Below are 20,773 nucleotides of genomic sequence, written 5' to 3' on the forward strand. Positions count from 1 at the left end.
GAAGTTGAAAACAATAAAGCTCTTCTGGTTGAAACAATATCTTTAACATCCTGTGTTCAGTATACCTCAGCAAAGCAAGCAGGGCTTTAATGTGAATTCATACAGAAAATGAAAGGAGAGTAATGGAACATGTGGATTATATTAGCAGCATAAATCTTGAAATGTGTATTTCCTGTTATTCTAATTGTGCAAGCTGAGCAAATACAGCAGCTCCCTTGTCAACTAAGCTCTGTGCGCAAATAGCGACGTTACTCTTGGTTTAATTGGCTATGTGCTAATGTTGCATAGCAGAAGCCGAGAAAAGATGATGAAGCAATGTAGCTAGACATTATGAGCTTCAGGTGCAGCTTAAAGAGTCCTAGTCAATGTCTGCATAGTGTAACAAATGTTTCCTGACTGGAAGTGGTTTTTAGATACCTTTTCTTTCTGTGGGTATTTGTACTTCCTCGGATTGATGCAAAAAGCTCTGAGTGTAAAAAAATATTTTGTTTTGTGCTGCAGGTGGATCCAAGTGAGGTTTTTGCTCTGCCTGCTCAAGGAGTGCAGGATGTCCGTGTGGGTGTGAGGGCTCTGCATCCTGGAAGCCGCTTCTTTTACCTCAACGTAGTAGATGTGGACATACAGCAGCTAGTCGCCTCCTGGCTGCTCTGCATCACTTGCCGGCAGCCTGTAATCTCCAAGGTGAGAAAGCTAAATAAATGCATAAATAGGAAGTAGCACATCACTTTCCTCAGTATTGAGAGCTGTGAACATTTGCAACCTAGTAAGCTGCCTCATTGTCAACTGTCTACCTAGGGAGCTACAGTATTAGGCAGCTTCCTAATCAAAATGGAACCTCCTATTGCTCTACATAGGCAGTAACTTCGTTAACGGTCACTCATGATTGAGTGGTGGTGGTGTATAGAGTGGTGGTGGTGTAGTGGTCTAAAGCACTAAACTGTTAAGCAGAAGGTTGTTGGTTCGATCCCCACAGCCACCACCATTGTTTCCTTGAGCAAGGCACTTAACTCCAGGTTGCTCCAGGGGGATTGCCCCTGTAATAAGGGCTCTGTAAGTCGCTTTGGATAAAAGCGTCTGCCAAATGCATAAATGTAAATGCACATAAAAGACTGATTTCAATAAAGTTTGTGTGGCAGGGCGGAGGGCAGGCCGGGTCGTGATCATACACACCCCGTCCCTTATCAGGCTAATCAAGCCTCCGAGAGGGATAAAGGCCGACTGCGGAGGGTTGTGCGGGAGAGAGAGATAGTTTAAAGACATGTCCGTCATGTGTGTTTGTTTCAGTTTATTATTAAAATATTATTTATATTGACAAGCCGGTTCTTGCCGCCTCCTTTCCATTGTCTGCTTTACAGTTTGGCATTAGCAGACAAGCACAAATTAAATGCTTAACTCACACAAATATTACATGAAATTTTCCAGTTTTAATTAATTTAATTAGAGCATTTTATCTATACTTTTGATTTCTGAATGAAATATAAATAAAATTGGACATTTTCTTTTGACTTCATCTGCCATCTTGAATGAAAGTGTTCCCTGATTTCATCACAGTACATTGCAGGATTGCCTTATCTACTGTGAAGGTTATGTATGATGCTGCCTTTGGTCAAAAAAAAAAAAAACTGCAAAGTTTTGCTGCCTACGTTTGGAGACCGCCTCATGAGTAGTGCACCTATAATGCCTTAAATGTCTACTGAATTTAGGTAGCTCAACAGGTTTAGAAACATGTATTCAGTCAGAGTGGTGGTGGCATAGTGGGCTAAAACACATAACCGGTAATCAGAAGGTCACTGGTTAGATCCCCACAGCCACCACCACCATTGTGTCCTTGAACAAGGCACTTAACTCCAGGTTGCTCCAGGGGTATTGCCCCTGTAATAAGTACACTGTAAGTTGCTTTGGATAAAAGCGTCTGCCAAATGCATAAATGTAAATGTATTCATATAGTAATGACTGAGATGTACCATATACACCCATCAGCCACAACATTAAAACCATGTGGCTAATATTGTGAAGGTCCCACTCATCCCGCGCCGACCAGCGCCAACCTGCATCTCAGAATAGCATTCTGAGATTATATTCTTCTCACCACAATTGTATAGAGCAGTTATCTGAGTTACTGTAGACTTTGTCAGTTTGAACCAGTCTGGCCGTTCCCTGTTGACCTCTCTCATCAACAAGGCATTTCCATCCACAGAACTGCTGCTCACTGGATGTTTTTTGTTTTCGGCAGTGACTTAAACCTGACGTGGTTTGTGGTTTAATCTCCTCAGGCATTTGAAATCAAAGTTCCTGTAGATGGAGGGAGGGGAAGCAACAAGAAAATCAGTTTCACGAACCCCTACTCATCCTCTAGAGTATTCAAACTGCACACAGACCACCCAGATCTGCTTAAGTTTAAAGAGGAACGATTTCAGGTAAGAAACCTCAAACTCTCAAACTTTCATCAAGAGGCATCGTTTTACCAAACTACTGCTCTGAACTGTGAAAACAATTGTCATTGAACATTGAAGGAGAACAACATTTTAAAAACCCTGAAGACCAAATAGCTCTCTAGAGCCCAGAGGAGAAAATACATGACATGCCTCTGTCTAGGAATCAATTACTCTCTGTCTAAACTGTCATTCTTAGACATGTTTCACAGTATGTGAAGTTCAATGTATATTGGAGCACTCACTTTGTGCATTGGCCCCTCGAATTGCTGGTCCCTTGGGGAAACCATAAAGCTGCAGAACAAAAAAAGGAGAGAGAAAGAGATTCTCACTCTCAGACTGCAAATGGTCAATATCTGACACCTTTAGGAGAGGGAATGATGCATGTAGGTCTTACAGCTCTACATTAGACTTCAGTTAAAAGCTATTAAATGATTAGGTGATCAATATGCATCCACTGGCTATTGCTCCAGATGGAGACAAAGAACATAAGTTAGCCACAGGGACAGAATATCTCAGATATATAACTGCGAGTATGGGGGTCACAAAGTAATTTTTCTTGGTCATCATTTTGCCCAGAAACGGTGTAAAACAGGATGGGGGAAAATGTTAATTTCATCATTCAGTGCCCTCATTGATCGCTCTATGGTTTAGTGAGTCTCGCATGATGGCTTACAGCCCACATCTGGGCAAATAATAGCAGAACAATGTGAAATATTCAACTGACAGTATTGAACACAACAGATTAATGATACCTCAGAATCAAATAAAAACGGTGAAGCTCATAAAGAAAGGAAACAGCCTGTTTCATTTTCTTGGTAGTCAACACTGCTTCAATTATCTTCTCTTGCCAATGGATTTATGAGGTCTATATTTTTGAGAAATGCGGATAGAGATGTTGTTTTTTCCCTTCGAGAAATAACAGCAATGTCATCGTAAAATAGGCGCAGAGCCAAAAAACAAAGGAAGGATCGATACGTCTGTGCTTTTGTGGAGATTATGAACTAAATCCTCAACTGTGGTCCATATGTCTTAGTCAGCCATTAGAGACAATGTATAAAGACTATAAAGATAGAGCCATATCTCTCGTCACCCTCTATACACTGGAATGCAACCACATTCTGTTGCAAGAGAGCACTTAGGATAGGGATGGGAATTCTAAAGAAATTAACAATTCTGGTTCTTTAATGTTTTTTTTTCCTTTTAGTAATATAAAAGGAAGAAGTTATGTATAATATCAGTAGTTAGGGTAACAGGTTATTACACATTCACATTTATTGTATCTAGCAACTTCGCTGTCTTTGTTATCTCTTCTAAAGCCATACTTTGGATTTAGTTTGTCGTTAAGGTCACGTGCACCATATCTACAAAGTGGCATATATACAAAAAAAAAAGTGCATTTACAATCACATGCTCGAAGGTTGATTTATGATTAACATTCACATCTGACAGAAAATAAGAAACAAGTGGATCATTGTGACAATGATGACATATATTACATATTTTATTTTGGTGTGCCATTCATATTGGCGTAAGAATATAGACTAACCAGAACCCTTAATGGAACAGAATACATTTAATTTCAAAGTTTTTTTTTTTTTTTTTTAATTGAGCATTACTTGATTCCTAACCATTCTCATGAAACTAACCTGTTGGCTCTTCTTGATAAATCCACACCTTACCTCCACTTAGTGGGACATTGTTCATATATGTGCCTTGTTGATACATTGCTTGGAAACCATAAACAGCCTATAATTTGGCAATGAACCAATACTTGGCAGAAGAAATGTATATTCAGATTTTTTGTTGTTGCCAAAATGTTATAATAGCAATAAACTGCGAGAATAGTGCTCATCATAACTTTACCATTGTAAACATCCAAAATTAATTTCTATTAATTTTCTATTATTAAAATTTTTGTCTAATTAACAAAGTATTTTGCATTTGTTTGTGTTGTAGATTGGGGGAGGGGAAATCTACACCATCGGTCTGCGCTTTGCTCCAAGTCAAAACCCTGGAACGGAAGAGATCCTTGTCTTCATCAATGACCAAGAGGATAAAAACGAGGACACTTACTGTGTTAGTGTCCAGTACAGATAACATTAATTCCTCCAAGCAACACACACACACACTTACAATCCAAAACAGATAACACACTAACTGCACTATATTCGCTGCCTATTTCCAACACAAATAAACCTTGAACCTGCATTTCAAATCAGTTTGGATTTGGAACTTCATGGAAATATATAATTGTTAAATAAATAAAGTGCTGTAAGATCCAAAGAGCTTGAGATGTAACAAACACAGATCTCTCTCTCTCTCTCTCTCTCTCTCATATATATATATATAGAGAGAGAGAGAGAGAGAGAGAGAGAGAGAGAGAGAGAGAGAGAGAGATAACACAGACAATGAGCAACTCCATCCAAGTCATTTCACCTTTCAAAACACCCAATCAGACTTCTAACCAAAGCGCTCAAAAAGAGAGAGACTCTCACATGTGTTGGAGTAAAGCCATCCTGCAGTGCTCTAAGCTGAAATGGAGAAGAGATTCTCTATAGAGCTCATGCCCGTATCAGCACTCTTGATGTTTGTGTGTGTTTATCGTAAAGATGAACCCCCGCTGTGATGTGTCATTAGCAGCGGAGAACAGATGGCCACTTGCCCAGGACTTCAGCTTTAGATCTTCAATAAGCAAGAAGCGTGTGTACGCCTGCATGACCAATCATTTTATTTCATTTAGTTTAAAGTGCTTATAGTGTCATGTTTGCACTCACTGCGAATAGAGTGATTTTAGTTGGGGAAAATAAATAAAGGCCTCCATTATATTCTTTTTACTGATTTTCTTTCTTTTTCATTCTTTCTTTTACTTTTTGTAATTTTTTGTACCAGCATCAATAAAATGCTATGATATTGTTTAGTTTGATTCTTTATTATTAATGCTGACATGCCATGTTGGAGTCATATAGCACTTATGTACGTGTATGAAGTATCTTTTTAGGGTTTCTATTAACATCGGTGGAAAAATCTCCTGGCTGCTATTTGAACTCTAACGGTCTGTATTTGACAATAACATAATGACCTGCCAACTAACCAGTCCAGTCCAGACCAGATCAGTCTCACAATCAAAATTTTCGCTATAGGGAGGTTGTGTTGCTCCAGACACGAAAAACCGGTGGAAAACACTGAGAAAGATAAAATGGAAAGTGTAGAAATATATAAAGGGTCTGAATACTTAGGACCATGTGATATTTCAGTTTTTCTTTTTTAATAAATGTGCAAAAATGTCAACAATTCTGTGTTTTTCTGTCAATATGGGGTGCTATGTGTACAATAACTTAAATGATTTTAGCAAATGGCTGCAATATAACAAAGAGTGAAACATTTAAGTGGGTCTGAATACTTTCCGTACCCACTGTATATGTGTGATTTTTCAATTAGGGGATTTTTTATAATGAAAAATATAAAATATAGCTTATAATAGCTTTAACTATTTTATTGTATATTTAAATACCTTTTCCTAATTTTTCAGGAGTGTTAAATTTTATATTTGCCACAATTTGATTATTCAGACTTTTATTTTTTTGTTATTTCTGTACATGAAATGTATTTGTAGAAATCTACTTAGAACTTAAATCTACAAAGAACTTTAAAAAAATCCTAAAATATGCCTTCCACATACACATTGTTTTTTTTTTTTGTTTTTAGTGACAAAGAATCAATATCCTCAATACTGCTGTACCATCTCATCAAGTATTTCCAATAACAATTAAGATTTTCCAAATAAAGTTTATATTTGGTTATGTTGCAAATGGTTGGCATTTGATATTTTAATTCAGAAAATCGATATCCTTTGACTTTTGAATAAAAGTAATCACTATGCCAGGTTTTACCAAAATGACATAAAGGTTATCAGATCTTTTATACAAATTTAAAAGAAAATTAATCATAGATGAAACTGTTGCAGAAGTTTCTTTTTTTTTCTTCATGATTTCAAGATGTCAAAAGTCTCCCTAACTGAAGAATCACCCATGTGTGTGTGTGTGTGTGTGTGTGAGAGAGAGATCTTTAGTTCTTCTAAGGAAGGGTGACAAACCCTGGTCCTGGAGAGCTACCTTCCTGCAGAGTTTAGATCCAACTCTAATCAAACACACCTGAACCAGCTTATCAAGGTCTTTAGGATTACTTGAAAATGATAGGCAGGTGTGTTGGAGCTAAACTCAGCAGGACGGTAGCTCTCCAGGAGCAGGGTTGGTCACCCCTGTTCTATGCTGCGTTCACACCGGACGCGAATAGCGCGTCAGGCGCGAGTGATTTCAATGTTAAGTCAATGCAAAGACGCGTTACGCGCGTAAAAAATTCCTGCGGCGCGAATGAGGCGTAGAGCGCGGCGCGGTAGACGCGAATACGCCTCATTCGCGCGTCAAGTTCGCGCGAATGGTGCATTTTGTGCATTCACGCGTTTGACGCGAATTCGCGTCTGCCGCCCCGAGTTGAAAAATCTGAACTTTGGCGTCAATTTGCGCCGCGTTAACCAATCAGGAGCCTAGCTGCCTGCTGTCACTCAGGAGGTAAAGTGACGTAAACTCCCGCTCGGAATCTTTCATTATTATTGTAATGTAAAGACAACCAACATTAGTGTCTGGACAGTGTTGAATAAGGAAAAAAACACAGGACAGGTTAATTACTTTTGGAGGCTGGCTCCATTTAGCATCAAAACAAAAATAAATAAATAATTTAACCTGATATACTACCATGGAAAACCTGACATTTTTAAAAAGTCTCAACTTAATAAATGTGCATGTTGTGGACCTGACATCCTGGAACTGGGGCTGACAACCTGGGAAAAAAAATACAAAATATAATAATAATGGACTATTTTTAGATAGTTTAGCTCTTTATAGGTTTGTGGGTGGCTCTTAAAAGAGCCGTTGTGGGGAAGTCATGAGGAGGACTTCAAACGCTACTCCGTCGGCTGCCATGGTACTGCTCCCTCCGCCGAGAAGTGTGCCATGAAGACATCCCTCACCCGAAGTGCCTCTCTGGAGGAGTTGTTGGCCGCAACCCGACCCAGACCTGGCAGTGGCTCCTCTCCAGCATGTCCCGCGCCCCTCGCTGGTGGACCCAAGTACGGCGACGACGACCCATACGCCGCTGTTCTGCTCTCCAGAGCAAATACAGAGCGGTGACTCTCTCCCCGAATGCTCGATCAACATCAGCCATCATGTAAAAAGATGGCAGTCAACGGGTTTCGCCTTCGGAGTTTCATCGAATTTCGCCTCCGACGCGCGTCACGCGCGTAAATTTCGCTTCAAACTTTAGTTTTTTACGCGCGTCAATTTCGCTCTTGACGCGCGAATGGATTCAAAGTGGTCAAGCGTATAACTAGACGCGGTAGGCGCGAATTTGACGCGCTATTCGCGTCCGGTGTGAAGGATTCTTGCTGCAATGTGTGTAGTTCTTTGTGTGTGCGCCGCGCCATTTCCAACTCTTTCCCCTCACTGTTTCCCCAATTGAATCTATAATGGCAGAGTTAACTTCGGTCGTGACTCCCGAGGCCCTTTAATGCCTCCTAAAGACTCTTTACTTAAATTACACACCCACAGAAACTCATCCACTCACCCTGCGTAGTCTAATTGCAATGCTTTCCCTCTCCGATATTACAAAGTTATTTTGTTCAGAGGGCCCTGTGTATTTAAAATACACAAATACTTAAAAACACTGTCAAAATGAAGAGGCTCCACGCAGACAGCGCCTTGATGTTGTTCGGTGTTGCTTGGAGGGCATTGCTGCTAGTTGTGTGAGCAGAACGAGTAGGAAAAGGTATCAAAAACGCAATGAAACTGTATCATCTTCCTCTTCAAGCATCAGGCTTAACCAGCTCTGAGAGTCAGATCTATGGCAGGCTGACTTCACTGAGCGCTGGTGTGGAATTGTGTATTTTTGGTGGGTGAGAATGAGGGAAAAATTTGAGAGTGTGAGTTTGAGAAGTCTCGAGCGGAGTGAGGGAAGAGAGTGTTAGAGAAGGAGAGAAAGACAGGAGGGGTTGGGGTTTGATAGAGAGGTGTTGAAACAAAGATTAAAAGGAGACGCTCTCTGCTAGTGCGTAGGATTAAACTCTCTCTGTCTCTTTATCTCGGGAAGAGAATAGATTATCTCAGCAGCAGTTAACGCAGTGGTGTCTTAATGAGCTGATCTGGGTGAACATATGGAGCATGTTTGTAACACACATCAATTTCCTGCCGTCGTTGTCGTCATCGTCTTCCTACTCTTTATAATTATGATGGTTACTGGCCTGTAGAGGGCACCCCTCACCATGACGAGAGGCAGAGCCTTAGGAGGAAAGCAATATAAAAGAATGCCTGGAAACCATATATTTGATTGTATATGTGTCAATGGAAGCATCTCCAAATAAAAGCCCCAGTATTTAATTTTTTTTGTCACAAAAGCTGCCTCTCACTCTCCTTTTCGTTTGAGTTCTCTGAGGTTATTTGCACCGAGAGACGTTTTCTAGTTTTACATCCATACAATAACATATCCATTCATAACGTGTCTTTTGACTTTTTTTTTTTAATCAATCTAAATTTTTTATTCAATTTTGTATATGAAATATACAAATAGCATATAAGGGTTTTGGAAAGATTTACCTTAGGTTATGTTAATAGCATATTTTTCTTTTGTCTTTTTTATACAATTTTAATCACCTTTTGCCCCTTAGTTCATTTACAGTGTCCTGCCGTGTGACAAATGAGGTCATAAAACTGCATGCATAACTATTATAAAAGGATTAGCAAAATGTTGTTTAAAGTAGTTTTAGATGAATTATTGCATATCACACTTCATATATTTCAAGTATGGCTAAATGCATTTGATAATTGTGAAAATTGAGTTTTATGAATTATGTTTGTCTTTGGCCTTATTAAAAACTTCAAAGTTCACAGGATGTTATTTTAATATTTTTTAATTTTGTCCTGTTATGTTTAATATGTCAAAAGCTGTCGCTCACTTCGATGTTTAGTCGAGTGAAGCGACACTTCGATGTTGTGCCGAGTGAAGCGACATTAGGGGACTTTCTTGAAGGCCTTGTTTACCTCTGAACTTGAGAAAAGGCCAATGAGACTTTGGCAGACAGAATTTGAATGTCCCTCCCCCGGACATATGGGTATAAAGGGAGGGAATCATGCATCTGTTCATTCAGATTTGTTTTTTGGAGCCGAGTGGTTGTGCGATCAGCAAGCTGAGATCACTTACTGTTCCACTCACCTCTGCAGAGCGCATGCTGTTGGATCTATGGCGCATATCAGCGGCTTTCTCCTTCTCCGCAGCTCTGGGCGCTTCGACAGCGCTGCTAAAAGAGTATTCATAAAAGAGTTTATTTTCTCTAAAAGAGCAATACACAGCTGGCGTTGAACATCCTTTTCAGGATGCGTCTTTGTAAAGATGCCCTTCCGCCCCTGTGTAGTTCCTGGATGCGGTCGATTTCTCTCCGCTCCTGACTGTCATAGATGCTGCCTCGTGTGTCTGGGCAGCTTTCCTTCATAAAGAGGAACGCAACTCCAGCCGCCCCCCATGTCGCTCCTGCTTTCCACGGTATTAAGGATGACCTGGCTGGCGATGGAGGCAATTTGGAGACAGCAGCGTTTTCTGTTGCGCAGGGTAGATCCGGGTAGATCCCGACCGGGTAGAGCTCAGACAGCACCGCTATGATATGATAGCATGCATAAATCACCAAGGCGGCGTGCGCTATTGTTATATGTCTCTGTCAGCGATACTTGCCTGGAGTTCGGTCCAGCAGACACCCATGTCGTCCCAAGACCGTGACCGGGCTACGTGCCTAAGGTTCCTACAACCCCCTTCAGGGACCAGGTATTGAACCTGCAAGCGCTGCCCCAGGAGGAGGCAAACCCAGCCTTTTCGTTGCTGTGTCCAGTGCATTCTTTGTGTAACTATGTGGACCACATGCAGAGCTTTAGATGTTCTGAGCAGCTCTTTGTCTGCTTTGGTTGACAGCGGAAAGGGAACACTGTCTCGAAACAGAGGCTTTCCCACTGGGTCGTTGACGCCATTGCCTTGGCCTATTACACCCAGGCCATGCCCACACCCTTGCGGGTTTGAGCACACTCGACGAGAAGTGTGGCATCCTCCTGGGAACTGGCCAACGGTACCTTTCAGTGGAATTCAGCAGAGGAATTCCCGACCAGACCCACTACGGGTACTAAAATTACTCTGTACTGGATTAGGTGCACCACAGGATGGGCCTTTGTGGATTAATCCCCCTGTGTGTGTTTTCCGTGGTATAGTCCCCCCAGCCTGGGCAGGTTGTGGTCTCCACGGGGTCTTTTCCCCCTGAAAGTATAGGAGTTGGAAAAGAATACCTTTCCAGATGCGTGTAATAGCGTTGAGATGTTCTCTATGTTTCTCACATTTTACTCTATGTGAGAAACATAGAGAGAGAAAAGGCGCGGCTGGTGGCCTGCTCCCATGCTTGGCATGCCACTATGTTCCCCCCTCCGGGATGCCGGGAACCTAAACATTTTAGGACAATTTTTATGGGCCATTGGGGTATGTGCAGCCTGACTCAGCCTGTTGCTTTGGAATGCAACTGCATCCAAACTACCTGCGTCAGCAGCACACGTACAATGTTCAGCGCATGGCATGATTGAATAGGGACCCCTAGTGTCGCTTTACTCGACACAACGTTGAAGTGCGCAACAGACAGGGAACGTCTAGGTTACTGTTGTAACCTCCTTTCCCTGAAGGAGGGAATGAGACGTTGTGTACCCCCGGCCACAATGCTGAACCAAGCCACTGCAATGGCCGAACCTTATTCTCGGCTCCTCAGTGCAATACCTGAATGAACAGATGCATGATTCCCTCCCTTTATACCCGTATGTCCGGGGGAGGAACCTGATAATCATCGCTTCACTCGAAACAACGTCTCATTCTGTCCATCATGGATCGGATTTTACAACAGTAACCTAGATGTTTTATATATGTCTAGGGGATATTTCTCATGTCTGGTTTAGGGTTGGATCAACCCCCTTTTTTCAGAGTTTGATATAAATCCTTTTTATGTGTTTAAGTGTATACTTCTATAGGTTTTGAATCTGAATTACTGCTTATAGATGTAATTTACCTTGAAAATGGTGCCAAATGATTTTTGTGCTAAATTCCAAGTGTTCTGAAGTCATACGGTAGCTCAAAATGTACAGTTGAAGTCAGAAGTTTACATACACCTTTTTCCACAATTCCTGACATTTAATTGTAGAAAACATTCCCTGTCTTAGGGCAGTTAGGATCACTACTTTATTTTAAGAATATGAAATAATAGTAGAGAGAATTATTTATTTCAGCTTTTATTTCTTTCATCACATTTCCAGTGGGTCTGAAGTTTACATACACTTTGTTATTTTTTGGGTAGCCTTCCACAATTTTTGACTATTCCTCCAGACAGAACTTGTTCACACACTCTTTTTCAGTTCTGCACACAAATTCTCTATTGGATTAAGGTCAGGGCTTTGTGATGGCGCTCCAATACCTTGACTTTGTTGTCCTTAAGCCATTTTGCCACAACTTTGGGTATGCTTATGTTCATTGTCCATTTGGAAGGCCCATTTGCGGCAGAGCTTTAACTTTCTGGCTAATGTCTTGAGAAGTTTAGTCCTTTCAGATGGAAAACATTTATACATATAAATTATGCAATCCAAAGTGCATTTGAACAGCAGTGAAACACTTTCTTATGATGTGTTACATTCATACGAACAGACAGAGAAGTAAGTTTAGAGCATAAGAAATAGAAATAAACCTTGTGTAAATTGTCAGCTTTATGCTAAGCTAAAATTTCTAAATTTCTAGCCATTTTACATGCACATGTTACCAGGCATGATCATATTTTCTTATCAAGAAAATTCACGTTGGATCATAATTTGTTGTTTTTTCTAGTAAGACCTTTGATATTAGGGCAAAAATCATATTCTTGACTTGTATTGTTTTCCTGTAAAAATATCGACAAATCCTTAAAATAAGATCAGTTTCATTTATCTTGTTTTAGAAACAACACTGCATAAGATATTTAGTTTTCAGAGAGTGTATTTTTATTATGTGTATTGTGTCTTACTGTACTGGCAGAGTTTTTATAGTCAAAACAAGTGAAAAAAATCTACCAGTGCTGAAGAAGACATCCAAAGTATTTAGAAAATCCTACTGACCTTGAGTAATTTAATGGAATACATTACAAATTACATTTTAAAGCATGTACTCTGTAATCTGTAGTGGAATACATTTAAAAAGTAACCCTCCAGATCCTGCCCACAATTGACTCCAATTAGCCAATCAGAAGCTAATTGACTAATTTTCTAATGGCTTGACATCATTTTCTGGAATTTCCCAAACTGCTTAAAAGCACAGTTAACTTAGTGTGTAAACTTCTGACCCACTGAAACTGTAATATAGTCAATTAAATTTGAAACTTTCACTGCTCCAGTGAGTTTGTCAGTTTGATCTGTTTGTTTGGTTTTTTTCTCTCTCTCAGGTTTTGCAGGTGCTGCCGGCATGCATGATCAGATTCCATGGGAACACTGATTGTTCCCAAGGGAACTCTGATCATGCCACTAATTAGCATGCTAGCAGCGCCTGGTTCTCTGCTGATTCACTCCCTACTTAATCCCTTCATGTTGTCAGTATCTTTGCTAGATTGTTATTTGGTGTGAAGTAACTTGCCTCATTTTCTCTGCCTAGTTGGTCCTGTCTCATGTATCTGTTTGGTATCCCATCTCTGTCCACGTATAGGGAGAATGGTTGCCTTTCAGTTTGCTGTACGCTTGTTCTCTGTGCTCATACATATTCAAAGGAGTTATATTCATCTCTGCCCACATTTTCTGTGCACTGGTTCTCTACACCTCACTACGCTTCAATGGAGGTTTCCTCACGAATCTGCTCCTGTCTGCTACGACGTGCACACTTGCCTATGAATACACTATTCATGGAGTCCTCGCGCATCTGCCCACTGCGCGGCCATGGCGTGCATGCATCCACGAGCTTCTCCCCCTGCTACTACAGCTGGTGCCGTGTTCTCCATTCTTCGCCAGCACAGTTTAAGTTGCTATTTATTGTTAAAAAATCCTTTGAACTGTTCCTCTGCTCTTGGGTCTCTTTGTCTCGCTTTTGGCAAAAACAATGCCATGCACAAAGTCCTAAAGATGTCCTAAATGACTTGCCAAAATTAGGCAAAACTTTTTTGTGAACTTCTTTGAATGCTCCACTTTTTGTTTTGATGGAATTGTTTTTTTTCTTTTCAGTTGGCTTGGGAGGAAAAGGAAGAGACCAAAAAAAATAAATTCTGAGCTGTCTAATGAGCTTGATGGAGGCAAAACCCCTTGTGGATGGTACATTGCTTTGATACTGAGGTCTCATATCAGGGACGGTTAAGAATTAAATTCTGGATGGTCACACATATTATCTGATGATGACACAAAGATGAAGATTGGCTGTACATTACACATCTTCAGTGAGACTACATTTGTGCTACTACAAGTCTATGTCTATATAAGTGTAAAGAATTTCGTGCTCCCCATGATGTGTTCAGCTTTAACAGCTAGTGTATTCTTGTTCAGTCAATTGTCATAACTAGACTGGACTACTGTAACACTCTCATTGCAGGTCTCCCTGCATGTGCAAGTAGACCCCTGCAAATGATCCAGATGCAGCAACACATCTGGCTTTAATGAACCAAAGATAGCAAAAGTTACACCACTCCTTGTCTCTCTCCACTGGCTGCCGGTTGATGCACATATTAAATTCAAGGCTCTGATGCTGGCATACAAAAGAGTCACTGGGTCTGCTCCAGCATACCTAAAATAATTTCTGCATAGCTACATGCCCACCAGAAGCCTGTGGTCAGCTAAGGAACGTCGGCTTGTTGTACCAACACAAAGAGGCACCAAAACACTTTCACAGACTTTCAGTTTCATCATGCCACGTTGGTGGAATGACCTCAGAATTAAATTGCACTTGACCCAGCCCATTAGCACTATGCACGCACAATTTACCAAACCCACTTGCACCTAGACTTAGTGCATTCTTGCACGAAAATACCTAAACTTCCTGGCCATGCCCATTGACTTCAAGCATAGGGCTGCATTTAGTGCTAGCACTCTTACATTAGGGCCCTAAGTGTTCCCTTGGAGTTTGAAAGCCTGTCTCTTGATTAACTGCTCAATATCTGAATGCCACATCTAATACACAATATTTTTTTTTTTTGTTTTTCTAGAGTACCTACTAGTTAATCAGCTTCAGATGTTTGCCTGTGGTTATTGCTGAATCTCAAACAGGCTGCATAGCAGACATAAGAAATATCTCTCATTAGCCTTCTTTCATTATTAGGCTTAAGCCTAATTAGAGCAGCACTGGTATTCTATTACTTCAAGCAATGGGCCTGAAGCATAGTTTACATATTAGCTTGAACAAAAGAGCATTCACTCAGCACACAGTAATGTGTGGGAGTGTTTGATATACTGTATCTAGCTGACGGTGGCATCTCCTTGAGTCCTTTCACAATAGGCATATGCACTATGAGTGATAAATTTGTCATAACTGATTGCCTAAGAGCAAATATAAACTAATTTATTTTCAAGCTTGAATTTGTTAGTTGGAACACACGTTGATTAAGCAAATGTTTTTGGTTTTACTTAGCAAATGGTTTTATTAGCAATTAGCCACAAGGAAATGCAATTGCGCGTTTTACCTTGAACAAAAGCTGATGATTGTTTGATGTGCTACAAAGCTCTAAGAAAAACTTTTTTAGTTTTAATTTTCCTCTAAATTTTCTGAATAGTTTCTGTCTTCAGTGAGCTGCCAAGAACAAAGCATTTCACATTTGTGAAAATTGAATCTACTGTAAAAAAACAAAAAAACAAACCCAAGCAAAGACGAATTTGCAAGCCTTTTCAGGTTATGCAAGCATTTTCAAATAGAGTTCTTCTATGTCAATCACTGTCTATTATTATTATTATTATTATTATTATTATTATTATTTCGTGTTATACTGGTATATTCAAGGTTTTCAGAACTAAGGATTAAAAAAGAAAAAGAAAAGATGACTAGATTTGATGTGGTTTAGATGAGATTTATTTCAAATAATTGTTTTCAGCCTGTTATGGTTGATCATTTGGATAGCCACTGATTAAAATAAGTATGACATTTTTCTGTATTAACATCCTTTATTGTTCCTGGAATAACATTCCTATCAACTAACCATTGCCTTCTGGTCTAAGCAGTAGAGCTGTGACTGCTTGATGGAAAAGTTGTTCCAGGAACAATAAAGGATGTTAATCCAGATACATGTCTTACTTGTGTAAATAATGTTGTGCTATGGGGAAGACACATAGAAATGTTTGCTTTTTTATATAGTAGGTGGGTGACATCAGCCCTAGTAGTAAAGCCGCAGTTGAGTATATATGATTAAGTTCTTGCTTAAAAAAAGCTAGATGAATGGCAACAAATGGAGAAGAATGCAGGTGTCACAAGACACACTTTTAAAAGTTGAAGTTCTTTTAAATTAACATGGCATCTTAGACTTAAATCTGCATTTACTCATTAATAAGGTCTATCTTAATTGACTTTCATTCATTTAGACATTCATCTGAAGATTCCTTGCACTCTCTTGTCTACCAATGTTAGTTAGATGAGTCTCAGATCCACCTCCACGAGGTTCATGACCCACTCACTGTCAGAAATACATTTGCTCATTTTGTTCCATGAATAGCAATCCATATTAGATTCTAGTGTGCGGCGAAAGCGTGTTTGATCTTCAGCTAATCATTAAATGAAACCACTACATGATGTTTCTGTCTGTGCTCTGTTGGATGTAATGACCTCAAACCCCTTTTTACTTTTTTACCCTCCAGCATTTCCAACATTCCACTGTTCTACAGCACAATAATTATTTTAAAATAAAATACCAAAGATACTCCTAGTTGGGTTTAATTAGAAGGTCTTTGTTTTCAGAGACAATTGAGCCACACAAAACAGAATGGCCTTTTAAGCTAATAATGCTTGGCTAGTTTGTTACTGAGGCTTTTCATTGATTCTGACATTAGTTCAGGAAGAAAGTCAGGGGAAACCTGCTCTGAAATAAATAATAATAAAAATAATAACACTACAAATCTCAGGTTGAAGGAATAAGTCTCTCAGGGGCAGTGCAACAATACTTTTAAAGCTTTTCCATTACCAATCAATGGGTCAATTCCCTCATCCATTTGTGAAAATACTACAGTGTGTATTATTTCTTTAAACACACTGTAGTATTTTTTCTCGCCCAGTGTTTCGCAACTACATTTACATTTATGCATTTGGCAGACGCTTTTATCCAAAGCGACTTACAGTGCAATTATTACAGGGACAATCCCCCCGGAGCAACCTGGAGTGAAGTGCCTTGCTCAAGGACACAATGGTGGTGGCTGCGGGGATCGAACCAGCGCTTTTCTGATTAACAGTTATGTGCTTTAGCCCACTACGCCACCACCACTCCAGTTAATAATATTTTGATTTATGTATTTTATTTTCATATGCACAAGCCACTCTTTAGGGGAGGATATTTGTGTGTGTGTGTTACTAAAGAAAGCAAAAATAGGTTAAAAAAGGAAAGATCTGGAACAAAAGCAATAATATGTTCATCCACTTACCCTCTAAATGAATCCTATTTAATAAATTGGAATGTTCCATATGAAAAGCCAGTCCAAATGAAAGCACTCATAAGCTCAAATACGTTTTGCATTGTTGTTATTATTTTCTTCTTTAGAAAGGAGAAAATGTACCTGAATGAAAAAGAAAGGTATCCAGCGGATGAGTGAACTTCTTTAGTTTCAGTCCACATGTATGAACCAGCATAAAGAATATAATAAATTTAATTTGATTCCTCTTATAAATGTACAGATTAAGAAAATAATTAATGCAATTTGCAGGCCATTTCACTTTCTTTCTGATTAAATCAGGGACTGTTGAGAGCTAGACACCTGAGATTTGCTATCTCTTTATTAATACGGCACATTGGAAAAATGGGCAGGGAAAATTAAGTGGGCGAGTGAATGTGTAAGCAATGGGCACTGTGGGTGCTAACCGTCTGTCTGTGCATTATTCCAGCGTAATTACAGCTCAAACGCTCAAGCCTTTTCATGATTGCTCTTGCCTTTGTGTTATTATTACACAGAGGCATCGCATATTTCTTTTGACCCTGACACAAATGCGTTTAGACACACACAAAAACATGATTTTGAGCAAAATATTGTAACATTCATCTACCACAGCTGCCAAAGCTAAAACCAAAGCTCTAGGGTTTAAAGGAGTATACTGGATTCAATACAAGGTAAGCTCAATCGACAGCATAATATGGCATAATGTTGATTATCACAAAACTGAATTTTGTCTCGTTCCTCATTTTCTTAAAAAAAAAAAGCAAAAATCAAGATACATTGATGCACTTACAATGGAATTTAATGGGGCCAGTATTTGGAGGGTTTAAAGGCAAGCTTAGAACTTTATAAAATTACTTATATTAATTATTCTGTTAAAAATCATGTATTATTTGAGCAGTAAAGTTTTTTTAAGTTGAATTTTTTTACAGTCATTTTAGGTTGTTAGAGTTTTTTGACATTACATTGTCATGGCAACGAAGTTGTAAAATTGGCTGTAACTTCACACAGAAATAGTTTGTGTGTGATTTATCACAATAAAATCATGTTTACATGCATATTGTTTGTCTTGTGGCTATACTTTTGAATCAGTGAGTTTTTTTAACATTCAAAAATTGGCCCCCATTCACTTCTGTTATAAATTCCCCACAGTAATACAGATTTTTGTTGGAATTCAATATTATGCCACAAATGCTGCCGATTGAACTTAACTTGTATTGAACCTGGAACATTCCTTTAAAGTTTTCAGCCATTCAGTCTCAGAATGAACAACCAGAGCACTAAACAGATACATTACCAGTCAAAAGTTTTGACTTTTGACTTTATAATAAAGAAATCATTCTTTATTATAATTTTGTTTTTCACGTTTTAGAATAAACATTCAAAATATTTTTAAGATCATGAGAAACATTTCAGTCAAGTGTTTCAAAAGTTTAGTGTATGTATGTGTGATATGTTATATATGATATTTTAATCTCAGCAGTGTATTTACCTGTATTTACACAGACCATTACAAAATTCCCTCACATATAACAGAAATTAAAACTGTACTGTATAGGTGGTTGTCATGGCGGCACCACAAAACAAGTTCCGTATTAGCGGTACAAGTGGTTTAAGAGCAAGTTATCCTTAGGGACCTTAAGTCTAACAGAAGAATGCCACTGTGTAAAACGTTGGATAACGGAGAGTAGGACACATCCATAGACACATATACTATAAACATACTATCACACTATGCTCCATTTCCCTCTATGAGAGTTAGAAAAAAGCTTATTTCAAGCACTTTTCCTTCTTCTTGTTTTTGCGCCTTGACAGTAATTGCGTAATCACTGATAAAAGGCTGAAGCATATTGTTGTAGAGCACAGACAGGGCGAGTTGAAAGTCCCCCCGGATTTCAAAGTCACTCTCTGAGCATAATCCAATCTGACTGATATTTCTCAGCACTATTCTGACATGGTTCTACATGGAAATAATTCTAGAACAATCAGATTTGGCCGACCCCTTGTGGTCTCTCCCAGGTCGCCCTAATACACAGCTTTTCACTTTTCTCAGTTTCACACAAGGCTTGTATCAGCTACAGACAGGGTGTGTGTGCGCAAGTATGTATGTGTGTGTGTGTGTGTGTGTGTGTTAAGAAAGCAGAAGAGAGGGAGGCAACCCTTGACTGTCATGTATTTAAGATGTGCTGTTTTTTTAATCATCGTTTAGATTAGCGTAATTATGGAAGCATATGGATGTACACCTGCTCTGAATCTCCTAGAGTCACAGCTCTGCATAATGATCCCTCCCTCCCTCACAGGTCTTCACTTAACACTTTGCTAATGCTGACTTAATACTGACGCAAGTATGACGTACAATTTTAAAACCCCTATATTTTTTATTTATTTATGGATGACATAAATGACATAATCCCAATGCAGGACATGAGGAAAATGAATCTCATAATCCTAATTTACCCTGCAGAAAGGAAGTGCATTTGCCTGAAGGTCCTTTTTTTTGTTCATCCTTCAGAGGCAAGCATGTTCTTACGCACCCAACCAGTCCAACATCCAACAAGTCCTGGAGTTATGAGACACATACTGTAATTCTGCCTCTAAAATAAAGAGCTTATTTTGATCATCCTTTGTTTCACAAAACAGATAGCCCTTCCTCAAATTCACGCAACTGGCAGAACCAATGTTGATGTTTCAGGCTGGTTAGGTTGATTATTTTGATAGTGCCACACAGCCACAGAGTTTACATTTTTGTGGAATATCAACCAACGAATGGCTTAGATATTGTTGTCTGCATATTAAACTGAGATTGGAGAAAGTAATATAACATCAGATGCTTGGGAACTGTAAACAGCCACAATTGTATAAGGCTAATGAGCTTTATTACTTGATGGAAGAAATGCTTATGATTGTTTTTATTATAAAAACATTCAAATATTTAATCAACACCTGTGAAATATTTGAAAGTTCTTAATCACATTGTTGTTGCTGCCATTTAAAAAAAAAAAACAAGAGCCCATTTGTGGCAATGCTATTACCCCGGTTAATGGGGTATTTAGGCTTAAACAACACTTCTTAGCTGTGGTAAAATGGATTATTGCTTTAATCGCATACATAAATGGAATGATTACCGATCTAAAGATATTAAGATATAAAACTTTTATTTAAAATAATTACCAGTATCCTCCACCACCTCATATTGAAGGCTCTGCTACTAATGTCTTGGTGCCAGATACCCCAGGACTCCTTCAAGGGTCCATGCTTCTGCGAGTTAGTGCTGTTTTGGCGGCACGCGGAGGACCAACAGCATATTAAGACAGTGGTAATTTTTTTATTTAACAGGGCTCCCGCATTTCTTTTAAATTTTTAAATTTTTAATTCCAAGCCTGGAGAAGTCATGAAAATTTGTAAAATTGTTAAAAGCCAAAAGTCATGGAAGTATTCATATAGACTATAAATGTTCTAATTTTGCTTATCTTGTATCTTGCACCTGATAAGTACAACGGTGTGCACCTATTAATTCAAAAGCTTGGTATCTGACATACAAATGGAAATCCACCACAGCAATCTATTTTTAAAAGTCACAATCCAGTAATCATGAATGACTGGAAGATCAAGGGGAAGTCTTGGAAATTCTTTGGTCAAAAAGTTGGGGAACCT

At 39.1% G+C, this 20,773-nt stretch overlaps 1 protein-coding gene across 1 annotated transcript in view; it reads left to right on the top strand.

Moving 5' to 3' along the window:
- Positions 1–5,700, top strand: part of nphp4 (nephronophthisis 4) — a 200,718-nt gene extending 195,018 nt beyond the window's left edge. Inside the window, exons 27-29 of the mRNA XM_052108606.1 lie at positions 502–681; positions 2,274–2,417; positions 4,392–5,700. Of these exons, the coding sequence (XP_051964566.1) occupies positions 502–681; positions 2,274–2,417; positions 4,392–4,532 (465 nt within the window). The 3' untranslated portion in view covers positions 4,533–5,700. The remainder of the gene's footprint in view (positions 1–501; positions 682–2,273; positions 2,418–4,391) is intronic.
- The last annotated feature ends 15,073 nt before the right edge of the window (positions 5,701–20,773 follow it).

This window comes from Xyrauchen texanus, chromosome 37 (genome assembly GCF_025860055.1).
Source record: "Xyrauchen texanus isolate HMW12.3.18 chromosome 37, RBS_HiC_50CHRs, whole genome shotgun sequence".
NCBI classification, from domain to species: Eukaryota; Metazoa; Chordata; class Actinopteri; order Cypriniformes; family Catostomidae; genus Xyrauchen; species Xyrauchen texanus.